General features: G+C 34.7%; 1 protein-coding gene across 5 annotated transcripts in view; it reads left to right on the plus strand.

Annotated features, from left to right (window-relative positions):
- LOC117125264 (mediator of RNA polymerase II transcription subunit 25-like) overlaps window positions 1-12,692 on the plus strand; it is a 49,918-nt gene that overhangs the window by 10,148 nt on the left and 27,078 nt on the right. For 3 of the 5 annotated variants that reach the window (XM_033271729.1, XM_033271730.1, XM_033271731.1), the window contains exons 4-5: window positions 1,448-1,572; window positions 3,369-3,467. In XM_033271729.1, the coding sequence (XP_033127620.1) occupies window positions 1,448-1,572; window positions 3,369-3,467 (224 nt within the window). Of the gene's footprint in view, window positions 1-1,447; window positions 1,573-3,368; window positions 3,468-8,688; window positions 8,976-12,692 lie in introns of those variants that run through there. The other 2 variants (XM_033271732.1, XM_033271733.1) reach the window with 2 other exon arrangements.

The following is a 12,692-nucleotide window of genomic DNA, read 5'->3' on the forward strand; positions in this document are numbered from 1 at the left end:
AACAAAGTCTGACAGACAAAGATTGTATAATGATTACATAATGTTGAACAGTACTGCGAAAGGGTAGTACTGTATGTGAAGTGTGTTTGTAGCGATCAGGGGTGCACTATCATTTCCGCTGTCGTCTTAAATAGTGCTGAGATCACTATGGTGGATCACTGTTGTATATTACTTTAGGAAATGAATACATTCACTACTTAATTGGCTTTCATTTATACTAAGGTACAAAAACCTGCTCCTCTCCAGTGGTGAGAGCTTATATGGCCTATCATTCTACAGTGCAATTAATCTCAAACATTTGTGACCGAATCTGGCAAAACCAGCACTTTTTGTTTAAAAAAGGTGGTTTCAAATTTCATTTTCAAATCAGCTAAAATTCATTGACTATCTTTAATACATGTTGGGCCGAAAATGTAAATTATATCTTTGGCATATATTTTCCAATTTTAATAATTTTTTTGTATCAAATTAGGCCTATTAGAATTTTGACCTAGATTATAGATCTATTTTAATCTCATTTTTATTTTTTTGAGACAAGAGCTTGTTTATGCTGCAATAATGTGGGTCACATAAATTTTATTATCAAATGAGGTGCTAATTCTTTTACCCATTTCGTTAAACATGTTAGTATTGTATGTTAGAAATTAAAAATTCAAAAATGTAATACTAATGTGCATTAATTAAATAACACAGTAAATGGTTACAGTACAACCATGTGTACTTCAGAAAAGAACTGTTGTTTTTATTGAGAGTGTCTCAGTGTTTTGATAACATTGCTTCAGTTGTCAGGAGAATAATAGCTAAATTTGTTGTGCTTATAATATTATTGATTTATGTTGGTTTTCCTTTTTCGTCAACGTTTTATTGTAAATATGACAGTTCATTTTTCTACTTTAATGGTTTTTAGTATGTTGATATATGTTTTATTATTATATTATTATAAGAATTTGTGATTTTAAAACCGATTAAAGAGACTTTTACTGCTAATTGCCCACCTCTTAGATATTGTTCTTACTGTAAGTTCCCACAAAATAGTGTAAACGTATGTAAAAACATGCATTTGTGAACGTGTGTTTTTAGGACAAACCAGCCCTGTTCTGATTTTTCACTTGATGTTTGATTGACATACTAGGCAGTTTTCGCCGCACAATGTTAACCGTAACGTTAACGGATGATGTCATAGTTGCGGAGTACGTTAATTTTAGGTGCTCGACGTACGTTAATTACTTGTTTGCGCATGCTTATTTCGATTTGCTTAAAAAAAGGGGCGGAGCTATCGCGTTGCATGTTGGGTACCAACGTTAAAGTTAAGGTTAACTTTGTGTGGCGAAAACTACCTAACAATTAAGTGTCAAATTCGCATTGTCATAGAGCATAGCTCTTTGAGGGTTTTGATTTTGATTTTGTTTATTCTTGTTACAATCTTACTGTCGCTGGTTTGTTACAGTATGGAGGGACTATCTATTGCTTGGTGATTTATCATAGCATTGACCATCTACCTGAACCAACAGTCACATTCTACTCACCAACAAGCAACGCGTGGCAATTTCTTAAATGGATTGACGATATATCGTAAGTACAATTCAATGTTTAATGAAGAGATATAGTACTGTAGTTTCTAGTATGCAATCCTACCTATTAACTTTGTACCTCCTTAATAATTATGATTAATTTCCATGCACATGTAATAGGTCAAGTTCAAGCTTCTCTTTATTGTCAAGTAAATATTTACATGAAACTTTTTTTCCAAGTTTCAACGTAAATATAATAAACTTATATACATTTAAAAAAATAGTTAAAAGGTGTTAAAATACCAGATGCAATTCATTAAGTTAACATAAAAAGTACAGTACATAAACATAGTGTTATTGTGATTGTAATTTAAGCCTAATTGAATTTACTCTTAATGAAAAAATTTATGGATACAATTTAAAAAAAATGTAAAATTCATACAATGGTAGATGTTGTGTAAGGTTAGTAACCCCACCCCAAACCTCAGTTGGTGAAACTAGGACTCCCCATTGAGAAAGCAGACAATAACACTAACAAATCATTTTGCGTGGAGCACTGGCACTTTGAAAAAGAGTACAATTTTTTTGGGCATCTACAAGAGCCTATTCTTAAAATTAATTCCAATCCTGGTGGTTCTGACGTGGGTGCAGTGGCGTCGAAAAAATGGTCAGGGGGGTGGCTGCCCCGGGGCCTGGGTGTAATGAAAAATTTTCAGGGGGAAGAACAAAATCTCCATAGGGCCCGAGCCCAAGCCAGGATGAAAACTTTTGTTGTCAGAACAAACTCTTAGGAGGAGACTTAATTTGGGGAGCGGCCGAGTGGGGGTTCCCAGTGAGGGGGAGGGGAGCCCATGTGAGGTGTTGCCCCGGGGCCCTTACTGGCTCTCGACACCACTGCGTGGGTGTAAACTCTGTCAGGGATTTTGTACAGTACCTCTCATTGGGGACAGTACTCCTCGTCGGGCAGAAAGCCATTGTTGCAGCAGTCAATATAATTTTCATAGATAATTGTTATTGTATTGTGATGAAACATGATTACTTTTTAAAAATCTAAAGTGACAATTCACACAATGGTAGTTGTTGAGTCAGGAACTCAATTTTCATTCTTTATTGCTTTTCATAGGTAATTGATATTGTTGGTAATGTTATTGTCATGACAGTTAAAATGAATGTCTCTTGTTGAGCTCCTGCAAATAGCCTATCATTTCATTGCCCAACCTTAATTTACACATTAGTCTAAGACACAGGTGAGCACAGTGCAGCCCTGCCAAACATCTTTTGCTAAAAAAACACCTTGTTTTTTACTGCCCGGCACCGACCATCTCTAAAAAGTAGTATTTAAACTGAGAATAAAATGGTGTAAAAGCATTGCCTGAAGGTATTTGGAAGCACACCGGAACATCAAAGTTTGGGTGTGGCCCTCGGTATAAGCCAAAAATACATTTTGGCCCTCCGACCGAATTTTATATTCACCCCTGGTCTAAGAAGGTACTATTGCCAGTATGTGGATAGGACTTAATCACAAAATACACAAAGACAAATTTTGTAGTTATATTTATGCAAATCAGAGAAAACTACAGGTCTTCCTCCAATGAAAATCCCATTCAATTAGAGACCACCTCTAATTAATGACCACTTTTCTGTGGTCCCAACAAATTTACATTTTATTTTTATTATTCTAATTAGAGACCAAAGCTGCTAAAGACCATGAAAACCCTGGTTCCAAAAATGGTCTTTAATTGGAGGGAGACCTATACTGTAGTTGTTTCAACTGCACATACTTATTTATTGGATTAATTTTAAGTGAGCCATTAAATATTCCAGTTGATTTTTAAAGTATTTTTTCCATTATCACAGATTTGTTGGTGGCGGTGGTGAGGCGTCAAGTCTAGCTGCAGAGGGTCTTGGGGCTGCTCTTGGAATTCTAGACGATTTGAAAATTAAACGTGATCAAGGGTAGGTTTATTGCTTCCTTTACTCTCTCCACACTGGATTAGTTCCTGCTCATATCTTTTATATTCTGTATTTTTTCCTTGTGTCATAAAATTGTTACATTTAATTCTATTCTAAGTTCTTTCAGAATTCTATCCACACTGGGCCTGAAAATAACAAAATTGTTTGTTTGCCCTCTGGCGCCTGCCCCTATTTCACCGAAAAATAGGTGGCGTTTAAAAAAAAAAATTTTTTTTTTTTAATTTTCTTTGTTCACAAATTTTAAAAACTGATCTTTATCTTTCTCCATTTTGCACATGAAAGTTGTCTAAATTTGGTGTCTGATTTAAGGTATTGCCATTCTATACCATTGCAAAATATCGATTATTATAACTTTTTTTGTACCTGCACCCCTTATACAATTTTCAGCATTAAAAGGCAAACAAACAATTTAGGCCTTATAAAAGTTTGTTACCTCAGGTTTATGTGAAATGCACATATATGGGCATGATAATTTCATTTCACATCCATCTCAGTGTGGTGAGGGTAGGCCTAGGCCTATGCTACAAAGTAGGGCTAGGTATTAGGCCTATAAGCCTTGCCATGGGAGCAACATTCCATCATTTGGATATTAACTATTTTCTGCAACAAAATAATACTGTACAGAAGCCAAAATTGCCTGTGCTCATTGTAAAGTATTCATTTAAAGCGATTTCCGAATGAAAGCATGACTATATAATGCCCAAAACGAGTGTTATTATTCTCTTCATATACTGTAGATCGTGAATCCATGCGAATAGCACCACCACCAGTGAAAAAATAGTGAGATTTACCCAGCTGTATCAGTATGCCTCAACAAGCATGCACATCATCATCATCATCATCATCATCATTTATTTAAGTCGGTTTTCTTCCCTCTTCCAAGGGGTTACTGACTGTCACTCGTTCCATGCAGTTACACCATCTCTCCACTTCTTCCTGTCTTGTGCATCATACTCCTCCAAACCAATTTTTGCACTTTCTTTCTTCACCATATCTTTCCACGTCACCTTTGGCCGTCCCCTTACTCTTCTACCTTCAACTTCTAGATGCCAGGCTCTCTTTACTGGATCACCTTTGTCTTTTCTTAGCACATAACCCATCCATCTCAAGCAACTCCTCATAACAACCTCCACAATTGTTTCACTTAGACCTAGACGTTCCATAAGCTCCTTCGTGTTCCTTCTTTCTGCCAGCTCAACACCACACATTTTTCTTATCATTGCTCTTTCTGTTCTTCTCAAAATTCCCTCTTCAGTTGTCTTTATGTTCCATGTTTCGGCACCATACACCATTGCTGATCTTACACAGGCTTTATAAATCCTACCCTTTATTCCCAATGAGAACCTTCTGCCACACAGTACCATGGCCAGCTCATTGAACTTACTGTAGACCATCCAACCCTACTTCTCCATGCCACCGCAATTTCACAACCGCCTCCACTATTAAGTGTATCACTAAGATAACAAAAACGGTCCACTCTCCCAATCTCCTGCATTTGTTGTTCCACCACCTGGTCTTCAGCCTACCACCTTCTCTTGTCTTTCTTACACTTCTTGCAAGTGTAATTTATATCAGCTGAAAACAATTGATATTTCTTACTTAAAACGCAGTTTTATGTCACTTTATAAGTTTAAATGTTTTCTTTCTTAGCAGATTAACATTTCATATTATTTTTGAAGACTTTTAAGTACAATTTTAAGTGTTTTTGTAGTTAAAAATGATTTTTTTAAACTACTGTTTTACTGTATTTACATTAATTTACATATTCATATTACTGTGTATCTAGTCATTGCATCTGTTATTGCTAGGTTTTTTTTTTTATATGGAATTGATTGATGAATATAGAAGTTGATTGACTGATTGACTGATTGATTTATATGGTCTTTGTTTTATGAAGCTTGACATTGAATACTTGGCAGCACATTTAGGTGAACATATTCTTTTTCTCAAAGATATATTGTAATACTGTAGTTTATTGTTACTGTATTTCCAAATCTGACATGTTATCACACAAAGTATTATAACATCATACATGTGAAAAAAATTGAAATTGATTTAGTACCCATTACTGTATAGATTGTACTGTAAGTATTTTTGTTCTTGCCAGTTTGAGAAATTAGCAATTTCCGTTCATATGAAGGTCGTACGTTGTGGTCAGGAGGCGTGATACCAGGGCGTGAAAACCTGGAGTCAACTATACAAACCTGTAAACTGGTTATTTAATTTGTTTGTCTCTCGTATCACGATAGTGCTTTACATGTTGTGGATTTCTTTTATTGTTGGGCTTGCACAAGACGCTGACCCCATAGCCTTACTGCTGTTCCTGTTCATGTTCTTGTTATTGTTAACAAAACTTTAAAAGTGTCCAGCGTTGGCATTTTTGAACTAGAGGTGATTTCCAAAAAACACACTACAAAACAAAACAGGAGTTTCAGCATAGACTGTACATAGACTGCAATTACCACTATAGGGCACGCCCCATGGATGGTGCAGTCGGTTAACGATGTGTTCTAAAGAACTTACGTTGTGACTTTGAGTCACGTCTTGGTATTCAATTTTTTTCCCCCAATTTTAAGAATTTTTTTTTTTTTCAATTTCAAAATATTTTAATTTTGTACCAATGAACATTCTTAATAATAATTTCTTTCATACAAATAAACTTAAACTAATTATTTAAAAATTTCTATCTATTAGCTCTTCCAAAAAATCCCAATATACAGTAATAACTTGCGCCCGTACCGTATTTAAGCGTGGATAAACGCGCTTACCGGTGAGCAGACACTTTTCTTAATGTAGATTAACCACTAGTGGACGCCAGTGGTGTATCCAGAAATTCAAAATAGAGGTCCAAGCAGAATTGTATCATAACATAGGAATTGAAAATTAGTTATAGCATTTTATTATTTGTTTTAGGCCCAAAGCCAAAGGTATTCAAAACAGCAAACCTATAAAGTGACAAATTCCTTTCAAGACAAACATACGAACAAGATACTCTACATAAGCTAAAGCCAGGTGCTAAATGCTACGACGCGTACACAACAGATCTTTTTTAATGACGATCCGTTCAGACTTACTTGCAATCAGCAGAGAGTGTCGCGTCGTCTAGCGCTTTAAGAGGGAGTGGCATTGGATTCGTTGTCCAATGGTCGGACGATGCAGTGAATGCAGTGAGTGCTCAGCTTAAGTCTAATTATGCGGCTTAGGAATTGGAGTTGTTTTTAGTGATGAGAAAAAATCCTGACAGGAATTGAATCCAGGACCCAGGGATTGGAAGGCAAGGATCTGAACCACCAAGCCATTCAACTCCCTGAGGAATTCAAACTATTCTTTGATGATAATAATAATAATAATAATAATAATAATAATAATAATAATAATAATAATAGAATAGAATAGAATAATAATAATGATAATAATATTTATAATAATAAAGATGCCTGCTTGGAGCCTACAGTATATTTTCATAGGTTTAATGAATATTTTTCTATGGCACCAATAAACAATAAATTATTCTCACAAAGATGGGATACAGTTAGCAATTTGTATATAACTAAGTAAATTATTTCATTTTTATTATTTTTATATGTATATTTTAAAAATTATTTAATGTTTATTAGAATGCTTGTTTGAATAAAAATGTTTGTAGACGGGATTTAAAACAGTTCACTGTGGTGATGTACACTCGGTAATATTGCTGGGAAGTTTGTTCCATAGGATGGGGTCGTGAACAGAGAAAGCCCTTTCTCCATACGATTTGGTTCAGCTATAAGGAACAACCAACTTCAAGTCCTGCTCGGATCGTAGAGACCGCGGTGCACCTCGCTGCTATTCAGAACATGTACAGTTTGTCCATACTCATGTGAGAGTTGATAATCCACTCCAAGGTTTTTAACACGTTAACAGCCAGCAACGAATATACTTCCCCACAGGGTGTTGCTGAGGCCGCCAGGGACGAGGTATACTCGTCAAAATAGGGGAAACATTCTAGAACTTCTTGGTTATACATTGTGGAACCACAGACTCAACGGCTGGTAGTTCGGGGAAGATACACCTGGATGACAATGTACAAATGACATTGTTGTGTTTATGTTGCCGGTAGTACACTCAAGCGGCACAATTGGGGGCGCCCTTTGAACGTATGGTATACTGTACCAACCCATGCATAAAGCGGACGATATAACTCGCACTTGGGCAAAAAATGCTATCACAGTGCCGTCGACGAGTTTACTTGCCCCCTAATATTTTCCCGACAACTTATTAGCCACATCATTTTGATGATGTACAGTATTGTATGACTAGATAAAATTTCAAAAAGTATGCTTGTAGATGTAACTTGTTTTGGCACACAGGAAGGAACTTTAAAAAAGGTCTGTCAGTCAACGTGTTAATGTGTCACTTGGTACCAATATATAGGTTTGGTCGACTGCTATTCCTACTATTTGGGGCAGTGGATTTTCTATAACGTGACGACAGATGGATCACTTCCGTTTTGCTGTCATTTAACTTCAACTTGTTGGCGAGCATCCACCTTCGTATATCCGCAAGACAGTTTGAGTTTGAGGCGATGGATCTTTATGTTGCAATTTGAGTCACTTCTGAGACTCATAGAGTTGGGTGTCATCAGCATACGATGAACAGTACTCTATCCCATGGCTCCATATGACATCACCAAGAGGGCTCGTACATATTGGATATACTGTATTATATTGGTGTTCATATATTTTTTTAAAATTCAATATTTCAGTCAAAGGGCACCTATAAGGTATAGTCTAGTAACATGGTACCTTTAATAGTGAAAACAAAACTGATAAATTTTAATGATACCTTAATTAATATACTGTATAATTTAAGGGTGACATGTGTTTATGTTGTAACATGCACTACAGTTTATTAAGATCTAGAAGTAGGTTGTGATAAATTACGCTAAGCATTTGTGTTTCGACATACAATGGTGTACACATACACAATATTGAAATGAATAGATTGTTTGTTCATATTTGGACTGAGTAGAGTAGGGAAATTTCCCCAACACTAACTATTGATGAATCACCTTTTCAAAGGAGCTTATCTAATGAAGTTTAGGTTGGTATAGAAACACCTTTTGTTTAAAAAAAAAAATCAATATTTTAAAAAGTACCAGTACTGTGACGCAACTTAGCATTGTATCGTAGATTGTATTCCTATTTTATGAAGCATATTGGGAGATGATGTGCAAGTTGTTAATAAAATGCACTTGGCATGAGATGTTATTACCATATTGACCTTTGAACCTGGTTACGCTTCACTGCATCATTGCCATTTCAACTGCATAGATAAACACCATTGCTATTTTTAGGAAACTCTACCTATTGTACAGTGGTTTTGATTCTGTTGAACGTCATATTCCACTTTAGCCGTGTAAGTAAAGCTGTTCTGTTCTTCATCCATTAGTGTCTGTAGATTTATCGGATTTTAACTTCTACTTTGGGTCTATGAATAGCATTGTTTCTGGTATGTATTATTTCTATAAGTTGACAGTGAGTGGTATGGTTTTGGAAGTGTTCAACAATGTGGAGTCCAGTCACTTCCTGCAGCTAACATGTACAAAATTCATATCACATTTTGAGCCACCATCTTGCTTCACAAGATAACTGCGGACACCATTAAGTTTGACTACATTTTCTTTCATTCTGTTAACGTTGTTTAAATGTGTATGTTATTGTTAGTTTACATTTTGAATCTGTTTTTATTCTGATAGGAAAGGTGTACAGTACATGGAGTGGATGGTTTATTGTGCTGTATCTATCTGTTTAACATTCATTACCAAATGTTGATTATTTTTAGTTACTAATATTATACTATTATAGTATTAAACTGATGGTATAGTGATGATGATGGTGATGAAGATGATGTACATACAGTAGTAGTTAATAATGTTATCTGATAATAACTCGCATGATAATAATGATGGTAGTGATGAAGATGATTATAGTGATGGTAGTGGTGGTGAAGATGATGATGATAGACTTAATAATGATGATAAAGCTGATTGTGTTAAAGTTGAGGACGTGTATTACTGCTTGATATTTAATTAAAATCTATATCATTATATTAAACTGTCGCCTGTCATTGTCAAATTAGTATCTTTGGTACAATTTAGAGTTATTAGTATGCATAAGGACTAATAAAGGCTGTATTCACAGTCGATACTTAAAAGCAAATAGATACAGTACAATATGGCATCGCTTGGCATGTTATATCTACAGTACATAGAATGTAAATCCAAAGATTAATCATTGGGGTGTGGTATTGTAGGCCTGTGGTTTCCAACCATGGCCTCATTGTTGATCTGCCTCAACTGGCCTCTAATAATATTACAATAAGCAGAATATTTATTGGGATCTCTGGGTCTATTTCTGTACTAATATTGTACTTAAATTGGCCTCATACAGTGGGAGTGTTAACAATGGTAGAATATTATTAACCCTGACTTGCATGACTCTCTTTAAAGCTTGTTACTGTAGAACTATCAGAACTGTACCCACAAAGGGCCTCATTTTTGGCACAAGTTTCATACAGTAAAAGGCTATACAGTATTAAAGTAGACTATCTAAGTATTTATAGGATGCTTGGCCTGATCAATACATACAGTACCCTCAGAATTGAACAGAATCAAATATTAATGATCTCATGATTAAGCAGTACCAGTGCTATGGCCTTTAGTACAAGAAAGTCCATGCTGTAGGCCCAAAAATACATAGCAAAATTCATATCTTATTTAAACAGTAAGCAAACATTTCCCACATAGAATTTTATGCAAATTTATTATCTTATAAAAATCCCACACAGGGCCTTAATTTTTGAAAAAAAAAACATAAAGGACCCTCCCACATTATTTCAGGTTTTTCCTTTACACATTAATTACAATGTTTGAAGCTGATTTTTGAAGAGTTTTTCATTTTAAATGTTTGGTTATAATACGCCCACTATTTATTGAAGGTTTATTTTAAGGTAAAATTCATATTATTTATGTACATAATACACCTCTCTGTCTGAGGCACCTGAACAAATAAAAATTGTGAATGCATGACCACACACCTTTCAACATGTACAGTAGGGTCAGAAATAGAGTACAGATATTTATTGTGGTCAAATTTTACTAATTCAAAAATGGGTCTGAATATATTTTGTAAGCAAATGGTTGGGTTTTTTTTCTTGAGATGTTTGTTGTGATTTAAAGCTTTAATCTCTGTATTCAACATTTTGATTGCATATTGTAAATTATTATCAACATAATTAAAAACGAGGTAATTAGCCAGCATACACTATGCAGCCATGAAGTACTGCCTTTCTACTACGCATACAGTAATGTTAGATACATGTTCACTACGCGCATAATGTTAGATACGTGTTCACTACGCGTAACAATGACGTTTTAGTGGTAGGATGTACAGTGGAACGTAGAACCAGGGAGGTGCTATCTGATAGAGCATGCAGTAGGTTAAGATGTGGCCTGTTTCACTATAGTTTGCAGTATTGTATTGTTTATGATACCAACATCAAATTATAACCCATAGAAGTCATTTAATTAGATTTAGAATAGTGTTTGTCACAGTAAATAATGATATGCCAAGGCCTACACCTTATAGTAATGGCTCACAAAAATTTGGCCAAACTTTCATCATGTGTTTTTAGATTGCATTGTACATGTCTTTTTTTATTGTATGCCACGATTGAAGATTATTTAAATAAATAAATAAATAAATAGATAAATCATAAATAAGCCCATTGTTTCAATCAATCCCTTGTTGATGGAAGTAATTTTTTAGGGATTTTTAGGTTTTACCATATCAATCCCTTTCAAAGTAATTTTTTGATTACAAAGTATATAAAAATACGACACAGCAGTTAAATGTATTGTAATATATTCATTCATTTTTCCATCATTATCAAGAGACTTACAAAACTTACATACTCTTTTTTATTTCCCAAAATAATATTACTACAAAGATGGTTGTTGTCTTTTTGAGATTGATCCAAATTCCTTAAGTGATAGCACCAGGATTTGCCTAAATGCAGGGCGTCCATGTCCCCAAAAGTGGAGAGCAATAATTTCTCTGACGAACAGAATTCCTTAGGGGGTCCAATGGAAAATACCCCTGAAACTGACAATTTAGGGATTTGAAAGGCTTAGATTAGGTACTAAAATACAGTAAATTATGTATAATTTATATAATCCTATATTGGATTGTAACTCTGATGGGGGGTGCGGTGGGGGAGGTCTAGCCTTTGCTTTCTTCTCCCTCTAGCATAATGTTTTGTAATTTGTACTCAGTAAATGAAAAAAAGTGACTGACCCTACAGTACAAACAGGATTTATTATACTGTATGTTGTATTTTACACTCTGAAGTTACATTAACTAATGTTGACATACAATAAGATCTAATGTGTTTGTCTTATTCCTCATTCAATTTATGACGTCGCTAATGGAACCCATTAGTCATGGAATGTGTGATGATAGACACTTTGTGTTTTTTTTTCTTGTGTAAAAACTACAATATTTGGCTATTGTGTACATAGGAGGATAGATGTGTGTGACACTACCCTAGTTGCCTTTAAAGTAATATTTTTTGTTTATATTGTATTGAGTAGGAAGCATCCAGCCAAGCTACAATGTAACCTAATCTAATCAATGTGCAACCCATGGTCATGTGATGCCAATAGTACTGAAGGTGCTGAAATTTCTGAGAATACAGTATTAAAGAGGAAATTCCAGAAAATTCTATTTAAATTTAAAAATATTGGAATGTTTATTGGAAGTATCTAATCGGTGGTTAATACAGTACGTTATTTTTTTTTCTCTCTAAAAATATGGTAATCTCAATTAAAACTCAATTTTGAATGTTCCTCTTCGCCATATTTTTTGTAAAATTTGTTATACTATATGTACAGTATCATATTTAAGACATCCTGTAATTGGCTTTTTGCTGTTGGATGAGGTTGGAAATAATAAATAATAATATAAAATAAAATTTTGTCATTTGTTTATTTAATATTTATTTGTTATTTATTTATGCACCAAGAATTGTCAATTTTGAATATCACTGTTGTACTTGTAGTTTGACAATCCTTTAAGCACTAGCATATACCCGTGCTCCGCACGTTGTTGAATGTGTGGGGAAAGGTGGACATGTATATTACCGAATGTTATGGGAAGTCCTAGGGCG

Source organism: Anneissia japonica, unplaced genomic scaffold, assembly GCF_011630105.1.
Source record: "Anneissia japonica isolate Jap-2015-1 unplaced genomic scaffold, ASM1163010v1 scaffold690_len516080_cov150, whole genome shotgun sequence".
Taxonomy (NCBI): Eukaryota; Metazoa; Echinodermata; class Crinoidea; order Comatulida; family Comatulidae; genus Anneissia; species Anneissia japonica.